The 13,252-nt window shown below is 30.2% G+C and overlaps 1 protein-coding gene and 1 long non-coding RNA gene across 2 annotated transcripts; one reads left to right on the top strand and one right to left on the bottom strand.

Annotated features, from left to right (window-relative positions):
- The first annotated feature begins 451 nt into the window (after positions 1 to 451).
- LOC127076593 (uncharacterized) lies at positions 452 to 1,855 on the top strand. The gene is made up of 3 exons (XR_007786839.1): positions 452 to 615; positions 712 to 874; positions 1,425 to 1,855. It is a non-coding gene; the product is annotated as an uncharacterized LOC127076593 (long non-coding RNA).
- A 5,079-nt stretch (positions 1,856 to 6,934) lies between these two features.
- LOC127135689 (heavy metal-associated isoprenylated plant protein 4) lies at positions 6,935 to 9,107 on the bottom strand. Its single transcript, XM_051062340.1, has 4 exons — positions 8,868 to 9,107; positions 8,427 to 8,602; positions 7,482 to 7,569; positions 6,935 to 7,395 (listed from the first exon to the last, which is right to left on the bottom strand). The coding sequence occupies exons 1-4, from the start codon at positions 9,034 to 9,036 to the stop codon at positions 7,046 to 7,048; spliced, it is 783 nt and encodes a 260-aa protein (XP_050918297.1). The 5' UTR covers positions 9,037 to 9,107; the 3' UTR covers positions 6,935 to 7,045.
- Between the last annotated feature and the right edge of the window lie 4,145 nt (positions 9,108 to 13,252).

The following is a 13,252-nucleotide window of genomic DNA, read 5'->3' as shown; positions in this document are numbered from 1 at the left end:
TTTAATTTTTTCTGAGTTTGAAATAAAGATTCAGACGTGAATGGTGAATTTTTTAATTTTATTTGAATTTGTTAAGTTATCTCACTATCATTAACTTCATACAAAATGACTACATGACATGTCATCCTTCATTAGTAAAAATGGACATGAGAAACTAATATTGTGGACGAATAGCTTTAGGGGACCACAATGCAAATGAATGTTTTTGGGGGTTAAACACAAAATTAAAAATATTTAGAAAGAACAAAAAATTTATTTAACCATTATTTCAATATATGATTTTGTTGTCTAAAAATTTATATTTATTTTTTATCAAAATAATTAATATTTTATTTATTATATTATAGACTTAAATAATATGAAAGGTAACCCTAGTTTTAACCTATCCTTCAATTTTCCTCTTATAAAAGTGGCTTCACTCACCACTTTGATCAAAGTAGGGAGGCCTAGCGCCGTTTGTGTATCCATCTAATCAGTTTCATTTCTATCAATCGACCTTGCATATTAGAGATTTGTTCAACATATTTTCAATTATTGAATCAATATCAAAGGCTCAACAATTGTGCTCAACTTCATTCTACTTAAAAGCAACACTATCTACACGATTAATTTCATGTAAATTATTATCTTATCTTTTTGTGTTATTGAAGTAATTTGATTTATTTTGACTAATTTTATCGTATTTAAGCGGTATCATTGTCTTTCTCGCAGATCTATGAGCGTTGAAACGAAAATTGATATATGGTCCAGAATCACATGCATGATTGATTGGAAATCGTCAAAGATATCTTACATTTCAACTTTTTTTCTTAGATCAATATTTTATTTCAAAGTTCCAACATGATTTTCAACGACCGTGATTTCCTTGATAAAGGTAAGATTGTAAGCATCAAACATGATGTGATTTCCCGTTTATATTTACATCTTTATTTAAATATTAGTTGAATGTTTTTATTTCAATATACATGTTATTCTATCTCTTTGACCAGATCCAATTCGTGATTGGTAATGTATAGTGAATTTTCTAGATTCATAGTATTTTTATTATTTAAATCATAATATAAAATTTTAATTACGATCTTCAATTTTTTTTAAAACTAATAATATAATGACAAATTATTATACAGAGTATTCAATTTCATTATTTTTATATTCCAGAGTGACAATACTTTAATTTAATGTAATACTTTAGTTTAATCTTTAATCTATATTTATTTTTTTAGATTTCTAGTCTCCTAATATATTTACATGATATGTTGTGTTTTAGTATTGTGTTGATAATTATTGTTTTCTTTTTATTTAATTTATTATTGGTTATGTTAGTATGGTTTAAGTTTTTAGTGTAGATTTTTATATATTGTTACGTATAAACAATTCACTATATCTATAAGCATGTATTAAGGATAAATTTTGTTTTAATTTAGGATATTTGGAGGCAAATGCTAATTGATAGTGTTAGTGTTGCTGGAAATATCTGCAAGGTCTATCTCTTCCATCTTGTAGATAGACCTTTTGGAGTTTTATGTCTTCAAAGTGGCATAGATGAATCTTCCAATATCGCGTTCCAATTTCCTACAATGTATTTACAGATAGCGATCCATGAAGAATCTAGCTCTGCTGACTTGCATCAATCTTAACATTGATTCCATTGTTATTAAGAGGAATGTAACAATGTCTATAAAGGCAATATGACATAAGGTTCTCTTATGCTGGAACACTACAATATGATTACAAATGGAGAATTTATTAGTATATTGAGTTTTAAGTAACATTTTATGCCATTGCTTATTTTTTAACTAGCACACCATCATATGTAATTGACATTTTGATTAGTTAATCAATATGTTTTGTTGGATTATATGTTACGTTATTTTTTACGGTGAAATTTAGTAAATAAAAATAAGTTTCAATTTATTTAAGGGATTAAATTCGAAAAGATCCCATGATATATTTTGTATGAACCATAAACTTTAAATGATTTTGACATAAATATCGAAATGTGTAGTTTGAAAGTAATAATCTAAAATCGAAATGGCGTTTAAAAGTGATGATTGGAATTTAAATTGAAATCTAAATACATATGAAAATAAATACTAAAAAGATTTAATTTGTAAAACTTGGAACACATATGTACATTCTAAAACTCTTTTCTCAATCACACAAATACTTTGAGTTATGTAGAATTGCATACAATTACGGATCCCCAAAACTCAGTTAACGCTACTTATATACTAATCTTAAGGTAACCGTCTACAACGATCGACTGCACATAACATACCACGTCTTTAATTCCATACAGCATTCGTCTTCGACAAGCTTCCATGTACCTTTCAATAACCATTTGATTTTATCGATTTACACCGCAACCGACTGCGTAGAGAATGTCTTGAAACTCTGAATTTTACTAAGTCCCCAACTCTTTAATCTTTGTCCGACTGCAATTTCGACCACAATGACATTCCCTGTCGATAAGTCACATTTGTTGAAATCCTCATGGCCATTATTCACCATTTTGACTTTACACTAAAGTCATTATTACATGACTTTTATCACATTAATGCTAGTGTCAAAAATTTGAGATAACAAATTGCCCCCCAAAATGCCATGTTTCAATTTTAGATCAGAATAGAGAAAGGTGGCATTTTGAACGTATTTTTGATACTACTCTAACTTCTTCGCTGACGTCGTCGTCATCATTACCACTTTATTCTATGTTATCTTTTTTCAGCAAAATCTTTTCAGAATCCCATCACTGCTCCTAGTCTCTACGAGATTATGCTTTTGTACGTCTCATTAACTTTTTCACTCACATCAGTTTCTCCACCTCTTAACAACTCTTCCACTTCTCAAGACAAGAAAATAATCTATATCATCACGCATATTCCAAGTGTCCGATACTGAGATGGAAAATAACTCTATAAATACCTCTACAACACTCTCTTTCCATATTTTTCACTCTCGCTTCCAATCGTTATGCATATAAAAAACCCTTTTCCTTCATAACAAGCTCTACAAACTTCATCAATGGAAGCTAACGCTTCGTCCAACAAGTTTGATACTGGAAAAAATCCAATAAATTACACGATTTTCCCATCAGAACACGATGAAGGGATAAATTTTGTTCCCGAACCACCAATGGATAAAGACAGAATCTCCATTTGGCAAAAAAAAGATACTCATTCCCTTTTCTCTTTTTGGAAAACTGTTGGCATTCTTAGGACCATACCCAATAGCTAAAACTCACATTGAAAAAGTGAAAAACTTCTTTCTGTGTTATCCCATCACTATGCCCTCAACATTCGAAGAACGCTCTCTCGACTTGTTGTTTATGGTGACACTTGCGTGTGTCTTTCAATTTGCACCTCCTACACAAAGTAAAGAATACCTTGTCTTGATTAACAAAGTCGAAAGAAAAAAAGAAAAACAATGGGAAGATTTAGGCATCTTCGATATGATACAAATTTCTTGAACTAGCCCTAGGTATAACCTGGTCATGTTACTTGCGTTTGTCTTCTTTTGGGAAGGTTTGAATAACACTTTTCAGTTCCCTTGTGGAATGCTTACGCCAACCTTGTTCGACTTAGCAGCCATCACGGAATTGAATCCTTTTGGCGAAACTTTCACCCCCACCATAGAAACCGACCATGAGTTTCTTATCGAACACTTCGGCTTTAAGAACTTCATAATCGACCACCATGAGAAGAAAACTGAATAAGTCTTCGACCAAGAGAATATATCTTTCTTGACCCTTTGTCTTTCTTACTATGTTTTTTGTTCATGATCATTATAAATAGCCAAAAAGTGTTTCCCTCTCGCAATTCAACTTCACGAGGGTCGAAAAATTTCCCTAGCCAAATTGCTTCTAGCCAATCTTTACCAATCACTTGGGAATGCTTCTTACAAGTTAAAACATCTCTCCAAAATCAACAAATCATACCTCGTCTCTGGCCTTTTATGGCTCTTGTAACTCTGGTTGAATGCTACCTTCGAATAGGAATGACAACATAACCCGTACCTGTGGGTACCCACCTGAACCCGCCCCGAAGTTTACGGGGAAAACCCACTTTGACTGGGTTTGGGTTTTCTCCGATTATAAAATATGGGGATGGGTCGCGTAATGGGGACACTAGTACCCACCCCGTTTATTTCATATATACATTATTATTTACTTTTTTATAACTTAGAATATTAAATAAGTGGTCAATGTTTTGATATTTTGATTTATATTAATTATTTAAAATATTTGAAATGTATGTATGAAAAAAATTTAGATTGTTTTATTTTATTATTTATAATGTAATTTGATTTTGTAAAAAATAAATATTTATATTAAAAAATTTGATTTCACTAAATGGATGGTAGCGGGGCGGGGATACCCGAACCTGTTTGGGACGGGTTTGGATTTTATTCTCCATCCATATTTGGGTTTGGGGTGGGGAACGAGGATTATTTGGGGATTTGGGTTTGGTTTTGGGGAGGTAAAAACCGTCCTCGACCCGCCTCGTTGCTATGCCTACCTTCGAACCTAAGTTGCACATAACTAAATCGAAAGCTTTGCTTAAAGAAACTGTTTGCATGAGTATCGAAGGCACCAGACTTTCCTTAGTCAGTCCTTATGACAATCCTTTCCAAATAACTTTTATGAAATATATCAACCTCTTCCTTTAGTCGAAATTTTTTGTTTTGACCATGGATCCTTTTGCAGGCAGATGTTTTGGTCCAACTTGGTTTTGAAACAGGTTCCTCATTAAGCCCCTTGGTCACAAGGTTAAAATGGCATAAAATGTTGGTTTGACCAAGTCAACCTTAAATGAATCGATTTAAGGAGATTCATGAATCAAATTTATTTTTCATTGCATCAATCAATTCAAGTCAGGTTACAAATCGATTCAAATGAGACTTTTCAATTTTTGTATGGTCACTGTTTGTGTAATCTGGTTCACACCATCACATGAATCGATTCATGGCTTAAAAATTCATGGCATGGTTTTATTTTTTGATCTGATTTATGAAATTTTGTGAATCTATTCACATTTATAGAATCATGAATCAAATTATGGCATGGGTTTTTCAAGTAAACCTTAACATTTGAATAAATTCGTTTATCATCTTGAGTAGGCTCATTTAAGTCATTTTGCACTAAGTTTATGTTATTTCTCAAGCACCTATATAAATATTTCTCTCATTTTAAAATCATAGCTTGGATCAAATCATAAGTGAGATTGCTAGAAAATAAACTTCATTTCTCTCAAATAATAATGCTCATCTTGTGTATGAAAAATCATCAAACTATCTGAGTGTGTGTGATGATTGTTTGTGAGAAAAAAATTAGAGAGATAATTGTTGTTGAAGTGTGCTATTTTCCAATTTTTGGATCTATTTTTGGAATTCAAAAATGAAAGTTTCTTTGAAGAAAATGAGTGGTCTTCTCCCTTGAAGTTGTGTTTCTTTCATCTATCAACCTTGTGAATAACTAGTCTTAAAAGCATCATTGAGTGAAGATTGATGCAAGTGTTAAGATTGAAGCTCCTCAAAAGTTGAAGATTGTGATCAAGGTTATGGTCAAGTTGGTAAATGTGGTTAGTTGTGTTGTTGACAAAGATCAAACAAGAAGGATGATAAAGATAGATAGGATTGAGCAGATTTATCTTAATTTCTTTCTTTGATTTTGTTGTAACCAAAAAATGAACCAAAATCATATAGTGAAAAAGCAATTTTGATGGTTCACCATCAAAGACTAGACTAGGTGCATGCGAAGACGATGCACTGAATATGTATAAATCCCGATACTCTCTCTCTCTCTCCTCTCTCCTCTCTCTCTCTCTCTCTCTCTCTCTCGCTCTCTCTCTCTCTCTCTCTCTATCTCCTCTCTCTCTCTCTCTCTCTCTCTCTCTCTCTCTCTCTCTCTCTCTCTCTCTCTCTCTCTCTCCTCTCTCTCTCTCTCTCTCCTCTCTCTCTCTCTCTCTCTCTCTCTCTATATATATATATATATATATATATATATATTATATATATATATATATATATATATATATATATATTTGTTTAATCTTGTAAAAAGTTAGGTCTAATTAGGTAAAGTTTTCTAAAAGATTTCTTTGTTGATTAATCTATTAAATTGTGATTCTAGATTATTTAAAGACTGATTAATCCAAAATAATTTGAATTTGTTATTTGAATTATTGAAGGTTAATTTGTATATTGCATTCTCATTATCTCCATCTTATTGTTCTTGTTATCCTTACATTCTAACTTTTAAATTGTGTAACTATCTTGTTATGTCCATCCATATAGCACCGACTATATTTAACACCATATTTTCCCTCTATAGGATATTGTAACCTAACTTCGATAAGTCAGTAAATTCTCCCCATGAAGCTAGACGCGCTCAAACCTCTTATATATGCCATAATCAATCTAAAGAAATGGAATGTGGAAAGAATCAGTGAGACACAAACATACATAACCTATTTTTTTTTAACAAAATAATTGAATACATGTTGAAGAATGGGGATGAACCATTATTGAGGACCTAACTGATAGGGACAGCCACCTGAGTGTTTGTTCATCTCATCCCAACAAACAAATATTCTTTTATGTGATTCTAGAATTTTTCCTGATTAATGTTTGAATGTTTGCATAAAATGAATTTGTGTTTGATTGTTTGCATAAAAGAAAAATGTTAGGGTTTTAATTATTTTAGGAAAACATATATGTAACCACATAATAATAAGTTAAGAAATGAACATCCATGTCAGATTAAAATAATTTCAATTAGGTTGTCACATAAGCACAAGTTAAAAAATTTGGTCAAAATTTAACTAAAATGATCAAATTGCCTACCAAAATAGTTTTTTAGGGATTAAAAAGTAATGATTATTATCTACAAGACCAAAGTCAATCTTTAAATTAAATTAAGAGACCACAAATCTAATTAAGTCTAATTTTTAAAATTTCTACAATATGTCTTTATGTTCACACATCTGAAATATCAAATTAAAAAAATAACAAAACACATAAGTATTGTTTTAATCTAAGTCCATAATTAAGAAATAGAACAAGAATTAGGATTCTCATCACTAAAGAGCTGTGGTGCATAAACATAGTGAATAATATAAGGAACATTAATATTGTCATTTATTTTAGTATCATCTCTTGTATTCCCATGATGATGAATTTCTATTACTTTGCTTGTTTCACCATTAGCCTTGCCCTTGTCTTTCTTTTCTTCCTTTTTCTCTTCTTTCTTCTCTTCCTTTTTGTCTTCTTTTATGGAAATAACTTGTGCATTTTTACGCATTATTTTTTTCAAAAATGATAACAATTTCTCCACTTCAATGGTCCCTTCAACTGTTAGATTTTGAGCTTTCATATCGGTTTTAACATTGAAAATGCCTGTGTATCAAACTCAATTAAGATGTGATAAGATTTCAATATGATATAATTATAAATAATATCTCTAAGAATAGTGTTGAAGTTACCTTTGTGTTTGATTAATCTATGCTTTAGATCAGCCTCACATTTGTCACAATGCATGTGAACTTTCACAGATATAGTTCGGACAATTGCCTTCAAATCAAACCAAAAAAAAAAAAAAAAAGATTGTAATGCATATGATTAAACTCATAAATAATTCAAAATTGCCATATATGTTGATAGATATATGGTTCATACATTTTTTTTCTAAAGTAAAATTTAAAATTGATTTAATTTGAAACTAAATTTTATTGTTTTTAAGTTTAAATATGATTTTTATTTTGAAATTTACTCTAAAATTAATTTTTACATAAATTTATTCAAACATAAATTATTTTACTTTCAATTCACCTTTAACTAAAATCAATTTTGTATAATCAATTTATTTAAAATAAATTTTTTTCATCGTAGAACAAACACTAATAAGAAAACAAATCACAAGAATTTTTTGAAGACCTACCAAAATGATCTATTAAATTAAATAAATATTAGTAATATCTCTTCCATTGCTATTATTATATTAAATTATAAATATTTTTTACATTTTGTAATTTAATCATACTAGCATACTCTTTTGTTCTCCTATTTAAATGTATATAAAATAGAATTGAATTACACCCGAATGAATTTTAGTTTTATTGATTTTTTAACATTGATCATATTATTCAATAATAATAAAAGATAGATCATATTATTCATTTAAAATATCAATATGAAATATGTCATTATATAAATCCTAATGTAGAGATGTTTTCAAGAACTATTGATATGAGAAAATTCTTCTTAAATTTTTTCTATCAATGCCTCACAATATAATTATGTCTATCCTATTTTCACAAGTAACATTTTTGAGATTTGAACTACTTTTCATAAAATTTCAATACAAAAATATAACTACTATGGAATGCTTCATATTTAATTTATACTTAACAAAGAAAATATATACTTACATCCTTAATCTCCTTTGGCTTACTAATAGTAATCTCTTTAGGCTTCACTTTTGGTGATATTAACTCAACTTTCTTATTACTCTTCTTCTCTATAATCTTCAACACTTTCAAAGGGTCCAATTTCCCTTTTGCCTTGATCTCTCCTTTCTCAATATCCATTTCCACACTTTGTACCCCTACAAAATAAAAGACAATTTACTTTTTTATATATATATATATATATATATATATATATATATATATATATATATATATATATATATATATATATATATATATATATATGTTTGAATTTAACACCAAAAATATTGCAGTTGCGCGCAAATGATTTTTAATTTATATAAACGAAAAACTAAAAAATCATCCAAAAGACAAAATCATGATTAAGAAAACATACTAAAACATGTGAAAATGATTAATCAAAATTATAATTTCATATACCTTGAGTAGTTAAGAGATGCTTCTTGATTTTATTCCCACATTCTTGACAATGCAAGTTTACTTTGTAAATAGCAATGATCAATTCAATATCATCTTTTTTCTTTTCTACCTTTCCTTCAATCTTATCTTTTCCCTTCTCATTTTTCTTTTCTTCTTTCCCTCCTTCCATTCTCAAATATTTGGCTATGGGGAAAATGAGAGTTATTAGAATGGTTAACAAAAGTGTGATTAATACATGTTGTATATGAATTTTATTTAGCACTAAACTAATTTTCTTTGTTGGTTTAGCTAATGGTAGCTCACCAATTCCATGAAACTTGTTTCAATAAAAAACGGAATCTTGTACGCTTTATCCATTGAGAATTTGTTACCTTACAGAAGAATATTCCAACTTTCATTAGTTTCAGATTAATAGTATATAACCTTAAAATTAAGGTTGTTGTTAAATAATAAAGGGAACTTTGATGACGAAAATAAACCTTAAAATAGTGAAAAGTTATACTAAAGTAGTTTTGCATGCGCTTAATCTTCACTTCCTCTAACAAGCTTAGTTAATATCGAATATGTCTAACAAGAGCGAAACCTTGGATTGTGAATTTTATGTAAGAGAGAGTTGTTAAACAATTGTATATTTCGCTTACTATTAATTTTTGTTGCATTAATTTTGCTCCTCCATAAATTTGCGCATGAAGAAATTTTGGATATCTTATATTCTAACAATTGGTATTTTGGATATTTTCTAATAATCGGTATTAAGGCCAATTGGTTGTTAATTATTGCTAACTTTCTAGCAAGGATGTTATTCACATCATTAATAGTTTTTGGAACCTTTTTGATAGGTAGGAATTTATTATCATTTGATTATCATTATCTAGAATGTTGTATTTAACCTTGTAAAGGAGAAGATCAATGTTAGTCTAACATGTTATCATATGAAGGTTATTTCTAGCATGAATGAGAAGTGACCAGCCTCAAATAAAGTTCACTTGTTAAGGTAGTTGCATACGCCTCGCAAGAAAAAAAGGTGTATCCGCTATGCATTATATCAATGAATTCAATATTGTTACAAACCAAATGAGTTCAACGGGAATTGAATTCGATTATGAGGTAATAGCAATAATACTTTTGTTTTTCCTATCAAATAGTTAGAATGTTATTGTTACAATTATGAGTAGCTCATCGTAAATTCAAAAGATGAAACTTGATGATGTTCATGACCAGATTCTCAATGATGAGATCCAACGAAGACAGTCGGGTGAACATATATCCTCTTCGGTATTACATACAACAGTTATAGGAAGAAATTCCCACAACTCAACGATTATCGAGGGTTGGAATTGTGGAAAGAATAAGCACTAAAAAAATCAATATAAACTTTCACCAAAGAATCAAGAGACAAAAGCAAGTGTTACCTCCACCTTAGGAGGAGAAGACACATTCATATGTTCATTGGAGTGTAAGAAAAAGTCTTGGGTGTTAGACTCTTAGGACATCATTTCAGGCCACTTCCAACATAGAGTTTTCTAAGAATTATGTCTCGAGAAACTTTGGTAAAGTTTACCTAGATAATGAATAATCTTGTAAGATTGTGAGAAAAAGAGAAGTAAAGATTAAGTTGAGTGGTTATGTATAGGAATTTTAAAAAGCCAAACATATTCCCGACCTGACAAAGAACTTAATCTCCATAGACCAGTTGGCTAGTGACAGTGGCTACACGACAATCTTCCATGGCGATGATTGGAATATTTTAAAGGGTGCAATGACAATTTCTCGTAATAGAAATAGTGGTACTCTTTAGAAGACAATTGAAACATGCCATTTGATTATAGTTTCAACAAATGACATAAGAGACTAGGCCATATGAGTGAGAAGGAGATAAAAGCTACACACTTAGAAGAAAAACTATCAAGTTTTCAGTTAGTAGAAATTGACATTTGTAAAAATTCTATATTTAGAAAGCATAAAAGAGTCAGGTTTCAGACAAGTGGAAGAACCCCGAAGAAAGAGAGACTCGAGCTTATTCACTCTAATATTTAGTATCCAATAATTTTCTCATCCAATAGTGGGAAACATTACTTTATGGATTTTGTTAATGATCACTCTACGAAGATATGGGTATAACTTCTAAAAAATAAGTCTGAAGTATTTAAGGCTTTCAAAAGATGGATATCCAAGGTGGAAAATGAGATACTATTGAAGATCAAAAAGCTCAAAATAATAAATGGTGATGCATATAAAGACCACACATTTAATAACTTTTTTATGAGTATGGAATCAGAATAGAGAGAAGTGTATCAGGAACACCTCGGCACAATGGTGTAATTGAGCGAATAAATAAAACTTTGACTGAGAGGGCCAAAAGCTTACATGTGCAAGCATGCTTACTAAATCAATTTTTGGTAGAAACTCTCGACATGTAAGATTACTCAATTAACTAAAATCCATTGATTTCATCGGATCACAAATACCATAAGAGGTATGGAGCAGAAAAGAGATAAAACTCTCACATCTTAAAGTTTTTAGTTACGTAGCATATGTGCACATTAGTGATCAAGGCATAAATAAACTTGAACCTAAATGAAAGAAGTACATTTTCATCAGTTATGGTGAGGATGAGTTTGGCTACCGATTTTGGGATGGTGAAAATAAAAAGATGATCCACAATAGATACATTATCTTCAACGAAAGAATGATGTACAAAGATAGATATAACACAACCACCAATGACTTAGAATAGAGTGAGCCTTTGTATATAGATTTGGACGATGTCTTTGAAATCCAACTATTTAAAGTCCCCGTTAGAGGAATCAATTGAATCAAATAATGAACAATTGTTGAACATGCTGGAACATCATACTCTTACTTTTATATTAAAAAGGTCTTTTTGGCCTCATGTTCCCAATAGAAGAAATATGGACTATATGTGACTAATAGAGGGTAACCTGAATATTATGTAAAAGCATATTAGACCACAAATGCTAATGAGTGGAAATCTACCATGAAAGACCAAATGAAGTTTTTAATTTCCAAATAAACATGGAACCAACTAAGTTACCTATGGAAAATAAGATACTTCGTAATAAATGGGTGTATGGAGTGAAAAAAGACCATGATGGATCTAAGTAATACAAAACTCGACTAGTGGTAAAAGGATTTCAACAAAAGGAAGGAGTTTACTACACTGAAATATTTGCTCTGATTGTGAAGTATAATACTATCAGGTATTGCATTAAATATTATTGCTAATGAAGAGCTTCATCTTGAACAATGAGATGTGAAGACTGTAATTTTTCATGCATGCCTAATTTAGGAGATATACATGACCAACCTAGAGAATTCTCAAAATAAGAGAATGAGAATATGTTGTGTGGACTAAAGAAAAATTTGTATGGCCTAAAACAAGTTCTAAGACAATGTATATAAAGTTTGAAAGCTCCATGCATAAGGAAGGTTTCAAAAAGTGCAATGTCGATCAATATTGTTATTTTATGTCTATGATATGTTGGTAGTAGGCTCAAATATGGATGAGATCATAAACTTGAAGATGCAGTTGTCAGAGGAGTTTGACATGAAGAACTTAAGTCCTGCAAAAAGGATCTTTGGTATGCAAATCACGAAAGATAAGCAAAAAAAAGAGTTATGTAATTATCTCAATCAAAGTACATCAATTGTGTTTTGCAAAGATTTAACATGCACAATACCAAACCGGTTAGCACACCTTTGGCAAGTCAATTTTTCCTATATCTAAGGATCAATCACATAAGACGGAAGGAGAAAGAGAATTCATGGCTAAGATTATGTATGTTTCAGCCATTAAAAGTTTGATGTGTGCAATGATATGTATTGGACATTGGCCATGTAATGGGAATTGTCATTAGGTTTATCTCGAATCTATGTAAAGCTCATTGAAAAGTAATTAAGTGTATTTTGGTATCTACAAGACACCACTAAGAAATATTTATACTTTGACAAAAGAGAAATTAAAATACAAGGCTACTTTAATGATCTTCAAAAAAGTACAATCAATTGTACATGTATTGTTGGAACTGGAGTAGTTAGTTAGATATCAGAAATACAAAAGATATATTGTTGCTTTATCTAAATATAGAGACTAAGTATGTAGTAGTGACTTAAGTCACTAAATAGTTAATATAACTTTAAGGATTATTAATAGTTATGTTTCATATATGAGAAGAGTGTTTTGTATAGTGATAAGTAAATTGTAATACATCTGACAAAAAATTCGTCATTTTATTCGAGAACAAAGCACATTGATCTTTATTATCACTTCGTCAAAAGTTTTCTTCAAAGATGGAGTGCTTACATTGAGTAAGATTCAAGGAATGTAATATTTAAGGAAATGAGAGTTCAATAGACATGTTAAT

This window comes from Lathyrus oleraceus, chromosome 4 (genome assembly GCF_024323335.1).
Source record: "Lathyrus oleraceus cultivar Zhongwan6 chromosome 4, CAAS_Psat_ZW6_1.0, whole genome shotgun sequence".
Classification (NCBI taxonomy): Eukaryota; Viridiplantae; Streptophyta; class Magnoliopsida; order Fabales; family Fabaceae; genus Lathyrus; species Lathyrus oleraceus.
Note: the sequence above shows the minus strand (reverse complement) of the source record. Positions and strands in the feature narration are given on the sequence as shown.